Here is an 8,816-nt window from a genome sequence, read left to right on the forward strand (position 1 = left end):
GGGTCGCTTCCGTTTTAGAACCCTGGGGTACGAATGCTGTCCTTGTTCAAGGAGCTGGACAAGGTTGGACGCTCAGCCTGGGGTACCCGGGTCTCACCTGGTCACCATGAGTAACCAGGCACGGACCCCCACTCCCTCCCCAGCCCGGGCAAACACCCCATCTCGGATGCCAACTCCCATCCGAACCACGACCCCAATCAGAGTCTCCATCCCAGCTCACAACCTGACTCCGGTCCAAACTTCCACCCGGTTCCTGGTCTCGACCCCGGCCCAGGATCAGACTCCGGTCCGAATCTTCACCCCGGTCCGGCCTCCCGCCCAGTTCCTAACCCCTCCTCCAATCCGGTTCCCAGCTCCAACCCTAACCCCAACCCCAACTCCAACTCCCCCAACCCTAACTCTATCCCCAGCCCCAACTCCAGCCTCAACCCCAACCCTAGTCCCAGCCCCAGCCCCAACCCTAGCCCCAGCCCTAACCCCAGCCCCAGCCCCAACCCTAGCCCCAGCCCCAACCCCAGCCCCAACCCCAGCCCCAGCCCCAGCCCCAACCCCAGCCCCAGCCCCAGCCCCAGCCCCAGCCCCAGTCCTAACTCCTGCTCCAGCCTGGTCCCCAGCACTGGTGCGAACCCCAGCACTGGTGCGAACCCCAGCACCGGTGCAAACCCCAGTACTGGTGCGAACCCCAGTACCGGTGCAAACCCCAGTACCGGTGCGAACCTCAGTACCGGTGCAAACCCCAGTATCGGTGCGAACCTCAGTACCGGTGCAAACCCCAGTATCGGTGCGAACCCCAGTACCGGTGCGAACCCCAGTAGCGGTGCGAACCCCAGTACCGGTGCGAACCCCAGTACCGGTGCGAACCCCAGTACCGGTGCGAACCTCAGTACCGGTGCGAACCCCAGTACCGGTGCGAACCCCAGTACCGGTGCGAACCCCAGTACCAGTGCGAACCCCAGCACGGGTGTGGGCCCCAGCACTGGTGCGAACCCCAGCACGGATGTGGACTCCAGCACCGGCGTGGACTCCAGCACCGGCATGGACTCCAGCACCGGTCCAGGCCCCGAGACCAGCACTGAACTCGGACTCACCCGTGGCTCAGCCCTCTTCTTCCAGGCCCGCTAGCTCTTCCTCGAAGGAGGAACCCTTGACCTACAGTCTAGCAGAGGCCATCCAGGGTCCCCTTCCGGTGCTCACTGACACAGCCTCCAAGACGTTGAGCTCCGTCCGGGACTTCCCCCCTCAGTTAGACTCCTTGGCTTCCAAAGCCATGGCCTCCAGTACATTGGGCCCCACTCCGGACCCCATCCCCGGACTACAGTTCTTGGCCACTCAGCTAAAGGTGGCCCCTGCTCTGAATCGGCTCCCCACACTTTCCCCATCACCCAGCTTCATCTCCACCAAGGCCTCAACCAGCGAGAACTTAACAACGGCCAGCAAAATTTTGATTCGTGTGACATACTGGTGAGGGGCTCCTTCTACCCGTGAAAGGCGAGCATGGCGGGTGCTGGGGCTCTGGGCATTCCTGTGCTGGCCCTGGTGTAAGCAGTGAGGCAGGCGGGTGGGGCGCTGCCTCCCACTCTCTGCCCCTCTGAGGTTAGCAAACGTTGCTCGGTTCCCCAGCCCGGCTTTCAGCTTCTTCCATTCACCCCCACGCAACTCCTGCGATCTCTGCCTTCATCTTCGCTCACTCCCGCTTTCTTGTTTATTGACTCTGCTTCATTAGTTCACTCCTGTTCCTTCAAACATTCGTGTGAGTCACTGAGCTGCGTTCGTTCGCTTTTAACCGTTCATCGATGGGCATTTCCCACCTGGCAGTCAGACTCATTTGATCTGCATGAGTCCTGCCTCTCAACTTCACGCATACATTTATTCTGATTCATTCATTCATTCATTCATTCCTATGATTGGTAGTAGCACTGACCTTCATTCATCCACTCTCATCCATTCAACATTTGTATGATTGCTGGCTCTAAACTGCATTCTCATCCATCCGTCCTCATCCATCATCCATCCATCCTCATCCCATCCATCCTCATCCATCCATCCTCATCCATCCATCCATCCTCATCCATCCTCATCCATCCACCCTCATCCATCATCCATCCATCCTCATCTCATTCATCCATCCTCATCCCATCCATCCATCCTCATCTATCCATCCTCATCCATCCATCCTCATCCATCCATCCATCCATCCTCATCCATCATCCATCCATCCTCATCCCATTCATCCATCCTCATCCCATCCATCCATCCATCCATCCTCATCTATCCATCCATCCTCATCCATCCATCCTCATCCATCCATCCTCATCCATCCATCCTCATCCATCCATCCTCATCCATTCATCCATCCATCCTCATCCATCCATTCATCCATCCTCATCCCATCCATCCATCCATCATCATCTATCCATCCATCCTCATCCATCCATCCTCATCCCATCCATCCTCATCCATCCATCCATCCATCCTCATCCATCATCCATCCATCCTCATCCATCCATCCATCCATCCTCATCCATCATCCATCCATCCTCATCCATCCATCCTCATTCATCCATCCATCCTCATCCATCCATCCATCACCCATCCACCCATCCACCCATCCATTCATCCTCATCCATCCATCCATCCATCCATCCATCCATCCATCCATCCATCCTCATTCACTGGATTCATCTGTTGATCCCTGTGACTGGGAGCCCACTCCCCTTCCTCCCTGCACTGCACTCTGAGGGTCCTGACTGCTCCTGGTCCTGGAGATGGCCTGCTGAACCGCCTCACTTGCTTTGGCCCCGGAGCAGGCCAGGCCGCAGTGGGACAGTTGGGAAATGAGCTGGAGGACCTGGATGCAGCTACCAGGGGCTGCCTCAGGCTCAGGGCTGTCTTCCCCATGCCTCTCCTGCTTTGGAGAATTCTCCTCTGGCTCTGCCAAACCATTTCTTTCTTTCTTTCTTTTTTTGGGGGGCGTGTTTAAGACAGGGTTTCTCTGTGGCTTTGGAGGTTGTTCTGGAACTCACTCTTGTAGAGCAGGCTGGCCTTGAACTCACAGAGATCCGCCGGCCTCTGCCTCCCGCCTGGCCTCTGCCAAGCCATTTCTATCAGGTCATTCTGACTCTTTCTGCCCCATGGTATCTTTTTCTCCTCTCCCCAAGCTTGGTCCCCCCTGTTCTCTCCCAGTTTCTGCTTCCTTCTCTTCCTCCTCCCCATCTTCTTCTGAGACAGGGTCTTTCTATGTAGCTCTCCCTGGCTGTCACCTCTGTCTCCCAAGTGCTCCGATTAGAGCACACACTACCACATCTGGCTCAACAGCCACAGGGTTTCTCAGTATTGTTTTGGAGGCTGTCCTGGAACTCACTCTGTAGACCAGGCTGGCCTCGAACTCACAGAGATCCGCCTGGCTCTGCCTCCCAAGTGCTGGGGTTAAAGGCGTGCGCCACCAATGCCCCGGCTTGTTTTGTTTTTTAAACACGTCAGGTGACACCAGGCACAGAGCAATGAACAAGATGGAGACCCCCACCCTTGTGACCCTGCCTGCTAGTGTGTAGGGCAGGGCCACAGCTAGGATGCTCAGGACAGCATCTGGGAGGGTCAAGACTGGGGAGGTGGCCTGAAGGAATGGAGAGGAGCTATGCATGTCCTGGGGGGAGGGGCTTTGTGCAGCTGGCCGCCAGTGCACAGGCCCCGAGGCAGCACCTCAGTGCGCAGTTATAGAAAGACCCACGAGATGGGTTCCGTAGCTGGACAGGGTGGTGACAAGGGCTGAAGGATGGGGACAGTTTTGAATCTACTCATGGGCTATGAGGAGGATGGTGGCTTTTTCCCCCTGAGATGGTACCATGGGTGGGTGGGGTGCGCCAAGCAGGGCAGGGATGGGGTCTGACTCAGGCTCACTGCCACTATGACGTCTCCCCTTATCTCTCTCCACGCCCCCCCTCCCCCCCGACCTCTGCTTCCAGTGGCCTCTGAAGCTATGGCCTTCGGGTGAGTCGTTTCTTCTTCAGAATGTAAGGGAGCATGTGACCTGAAGACTGGAAGGGGGTCCCCGTTTCTCCTCCTGTGACCCCATGACCCCATCTTTTCCCCTCTCAGTACATTCTTCTGAAAAAGTCCCTGGAACATCAATTTCCAAACCTTCTGGAGTTTGTAAGTGTTCTGGTACCTGGGGGAGAAGGAGCGATCAGGGTCCCCCGACCCCTGAGGGTTTGGAGGAGCTCTCCCAGCCTCCTCCACTCAAGCATTCCTTTGCCAGGAGGAGGAAAGAGCTGCCCAGGTAACGGGGGAGTTTGAAGTGTTTGTGGATGGGAAGCTGGTCCATTCCAAGAAGGTGATTCTGGGCAAGGGGGTGAAAAGGGTCAGAGGTAGGGTTGGGGGTGCTGGGAGGATAGAATCATGCCTGGGCTCTCTCCTCCATACCCAGAAGGGTGACGGGTTTGTGGATGAGTCCAGTATGAAGAAACTTGTGGGCATTATCGATGAGGAGATCAAGAAAAGGTAGCAGCGGAAATGGGGCTGGAGATGAATGAGGAGCAACAGAGGCCAGGAGGAGGCGCGAAGGTAGGCTGTGGCGGGGGAGGGGGGGCGGCGGCGGCTGTGGCGGCGGGGGGGAGGGGTGGGGGAGGGGTGGGGGCGGCAGCGGCGGCGGCTGTGGCGGGGGAGGGGGCGGCGGCGGCGGCGGGCGGGCATCCAGGCCTCCAGCTCAGCCCACGCTCGCCCTTAAAATCACAACACAGCGCGGCTTGCATTTTTTATTTCACATTGCGGGATGCACATGAAAGTCAAGGCAGATATGTGGGGGTCAGAGGACAACTTGTGCGAGTCACTTCTCTTCCTACCCAGTGTGGCTTCTGGGGGTTGAACTCAGGTCACGAAACTGGGCAACAAGCACCTTTGAGAGAGGCTTACTGTATTGCCCAGGCAGTCCTAGCAGTCGTTGTGTAGCTGAGGCTGCCCTTGAACTCCCAGCCACCTCCTTGCCTCAGCCTCCTAAGTGTTGGGGTCTCAGGTCTGAGCGCCCGCCAGCCCTCCAGTTCTTCATACACACCCCACTTTGGGGGACAGGGTCTCACGTAGCTCAGGATGGCCTCCGTACCATACCATGAAGCATTTGATGCGCTTGGCTCCACCTCCAAGTTGCTGGGTTCCAGGGGTGCCCACCATTCCCATTCACTAGGCTGGGGGTGAAGGCAGAGCCTTGCGTGCGCCAAGCAAGCGTGCTGCCAGCTGAGTCACAGCTCACCCCTTTGCTCACCCCTCCTGTCTCCCTGCGGTGCCAGGGATTGACCTGGGTCTCACACCCGTGCGCCGAGGGCTATGCATGGAGTAGTATTTTCCCCCTTTCTTATTTTGAGATCCGTTCCTCCTTAAATTACCCAGGCTAGCCTTGGGTTTGCAGTCCTCGTGCCTTGGCTTTCCCTGGATGACAGGCCAGCAACACTAAGCTTGGCTTGTCAATGGGATCATGGAGAGGACCCCCAGAGTGATGGGTAAGACGTGGCTGTCCCTAGGGCCCCGTGGCTATCAGAAGAGCCTAAGGATGTTGTCTTAGCTTCTGGCTGTAGAGCTGTACATATCACTTTTTACATTTATAATGGGTATGACAGTTGAAATAATATTCTGAAGCATAAACAAATGTAACACATCTTTGCCCAGTTAAAACAATTTTATTCCACGACACATCACACCGTCTAAAATCCAGTCAAGGATCTCAAAGCTATCTTTTTACAGCTGGGCATGGTGGCCTGTGCTTGTAATCCCAGCAGTGGGTAAACTGAGGCAGGAGGAGGCTCGCTGGGAGTTTGAGGCCAACACGGGCTCTACAGGGAGTTCCATAGAGCATTTCTCAAGAATGGGTGGCGGGGGAGCTAAGAGTTGGCTTAGTGACTAAGAGCGCTGCTTGTGAAAGCAAGGGAACCTGAGTTCAAATCCCCAGCACTCATGTATAAAGCTGGGCATGGCCATGTGTTCTGTAACTCTGGTGTCTAAGGTGGAGACAATGTGGATCCCAGGATCTCATTGCCAAGCCTGTCTAGTTGAGAGCTTGGGATCCTGGGTCAACAATAGGATGGGTGGGGGAGATGGCTCAGGGGTTAAGCACTGGGCTGCTCTGGCAGAGGACCTGGTGCTATTCCCAGAACCCACACGGTGGCTCACAGCCCTCTGTAACTCCTGCTCCAGGGGATCCACACCTTCTTCTGGCTTCTGCAGGTGCCAGGCATGCACACGGCACACAGAAATATGTGCCGGTAAACACTCCTACATATAAAACAAAAATAAGTAAATCTTAACAAAAAACTCGGTGGAGCGAGATAGATATTTGACACCTGCCTCTGGCCTTGGCATGTATGTGCACAGACATACACACACAAGCACATACACACAGCACACATATACCCACACATGGGAACCACAAAAGGGTTGGGGATGTAGCTCACTGGTAGACTGCTTGCCTAGTGTTCAGGAGGCCATGGGTTTGATCCCCGCACTGTGCTGGGGAAGCAGAGGCAGGAGGTCTCATATATATATATATATATATACACACATATATATGAATATACATATATATGAATATATATATGGTCAAAGATGCCCTCCATGTATATACGGACTGCCTTAGAACACTAAGCTCTACAGAAACACCAGTATGTCTGTGGGGAATGGTTACTGTTTTGTTTCTCTCCCCATCTCAGGAACCTCAGCGGATGATGAGGAGGACTGAAATGATGCCAAACCAGGTCCTTTTCTGATGGTGGCTGGGGCTTGGGTGGGTTGGGAAAGTAAAGAGAATATAATCTGTTTCCCTGTGTTGGCCTCTGAGAACGTCTGCTGTCACCTGCTACCGTGTTCTCAGCATCTCCCCCATCTGGACAGACCGAGCGGGAGGAAGGATGGGGAAGGTCATACTCCACCCTTACAGACTCACACGCTGAAGGCTTGGTCCCCTGCTGGGCTGCTTTTGAGAGGTGGTGGAGAGGAGGTAAGGTCTACGGGCAGGAAGTGAGATTATTGGGTGTGTGTTCCAGAAGGGGATGTTGGGAGCCTAGACCTTGCCTTTCTGGCTTTGTTTTCCTGGCACCATGAGCCATGAGGTACCATGCCACCCCAGGCCCAAGGCAAAGGGTCACGCTGACTACGACCGAGGTCTTTCAAACTGTGAGCCAGAATTAGCCTTTCCTCCTTGTAGGTTGATTGTTTCAAGTATTTCATGACAGTGACAGGAATCAGGACACAGCTTCCTTGGAATGTAAGGCTAGACCAGCTTGTTAATTTTCACAGCTTCATTCCCAACAGCTTAATTTAAGATGTGTTTGGAGAAGTTTTGATTGTACTGGAACAGTTGAAATAGGTCAGGTGGTGGTGGCACACACTTTTAATCCCAGCACTTGGGAGGCAGAGGCAGGTGGATCTCTGGGTTCAAGTCCAGCCTGGTTTACAGAGTGAGTTCCAGGACAGCTGGGGCTACACAGAAAAACCTTATCTGGAAAAGTCAAAGAGAAAAGGAAGAGACATATCTCTAGGGTGCTTCTAGAACCTCAAGTGTCCCAGATGAGAAGATCAATGTCAGCATCCCAGTCAGTCTGTGTTCATCATGCACAGTGGTTGGTTTTGTTTTTGTTTTGATCTCACAATGTGGTGCCAGGAAAGCCTCAAACTCAGCCATCCTGTCCCAGCTTTCTGAGTGCTGGGGTTACAGGTAATGACTACACTTGGCCACATGTGGCAAAACCATTGTGAGTCATTCTGGAAACCATAAGGGAAGAAAGGTGGAGTATTAACACTTGCCTGCAGGGTGGGGGTGGGGGTGTCAATGCAGTCAGCACTAGAAACATCTTGTATTGAAGAGGGGTGGGTAAGATTTATCGTGTGGGACGGGGTCATGGGGAGGTCAGAGGACACCTTTGGAGGGACTTGTCCGCTCAGCTTGTGGTTTCAGGGTTCATCAGGCTTCCTGGCCAGCTGTCTACCCACTGAGCCATCTTGCCAGCCCCGTGCTAAATTGCCCAGGCTGGTCTGAACTCTAGAATCTAGACCTTTTACTGTTAGAGGATCTCACTACATAGCCCTGGCTGTCGCAAATGCAGGGATTAAAGGCGTGTGCCACCACAGCTGGACTGGCTTGTCTCCGCCTCCCAAGCAATTGGATTACAGATGTGTGCCACCATACCCACTGAGCACTAACTCTTTGGTGACTTAAAGGCTATGGACAAACCAAATGGCCTCCACACATGGAAAGCAGTGCCTCTGCCCTGCAGAGAAATGCAAACACCGAGTTTTTCCCGAGGAGGAGTCTGAAGGATTGGGCTGGGTGTAGAGAAAGAGGCACATGAGCAAAAGGAAGTAAACAGAGGCTCAAAGATTGGGGATACCTATGAGAAATGCCACCTTTACTGATTCCATGCATTAATACGTTTTCCCTATGGAAAGAGCAAGCACACACGCACAGGACATTACAGAAACAATGACACGCACCCTGAGTCCCAGAACCTGGGGGTGGGGTGGGGTGGGGTGGATCAGGGTTCTTCATCAGCCCCAGTTCCATGTAACCCCTTCTCAACGAAACACACAGAAGCCAGGCATGAGGCAGGGGCATGAGATTCTGTGAGTTCAAGGCCAACCTGGTCTACCACACAGCAAGTTCTAGGCCAACCAGAACTACATACAGAGACCCTGTTTCCAACAAACCAAAACTAAAGACTGGAGAGATGGCTCGGTGGAGTGGGTTCAGTTCCCAGCACCCACCTGTGGCTCACAGCTGCCTGTAACTCTAGTTCTGGGGATCCCACACCCTCCTCTGGCCCCCCCAGTCTCGTGTT

At 54.4% G+C, this 8,816-nt stretch overlaps 1 protein-coding gene across 1 annotated transcript; it reads left to right on the top strand.

The window, feature by feature from the left end:
* Positions 1 to 106: 106 nt before the first annotated feature.
* On the top strand, positions 107 to 6,796 carry Selenov (selenoprotein V). Its single transcript, XM_040734249.1, has 7 exons — positions 107 to 345; positions 511 to 1,461; positions 3,963 to 3,987; positions 4,096 to 4,149; positions 4,256 to 4,330; positions 4,424 to 4,560; positions 6,693 to 6,796. Exons 1-6 carry the CDS (start codon positions 107 to 109, stop codon positions 4,499 to 4,501), a joined length of 1,422 nt encoding a protein of 473 aa, XP_040590183.1. The 3' UTR covers positions 4,502 to 4,560; positions 6,693 to 6,796.
* The last annotated feature ends 2,020 nt before the right edge of the window (positions 6,797 to 8,816 follow it).

This window comes from Mesocricetus auratus, unplaced genomic scaffold (genome assembly GCF_017639785.1).
Source record: "Mesocricetus auratus isolate SY011 unplaced genomic scaffold, BCM_Maur_2.0 Super-Scaffold_100038, whole genome shotgun sequence".
Classification (NCBI taxonomy): Eukaryota; Metazoa; Chordata; class Mammalia; order Rodentia; family Cricetidae; genus Mesocricetus; species Mesocricetus auratus.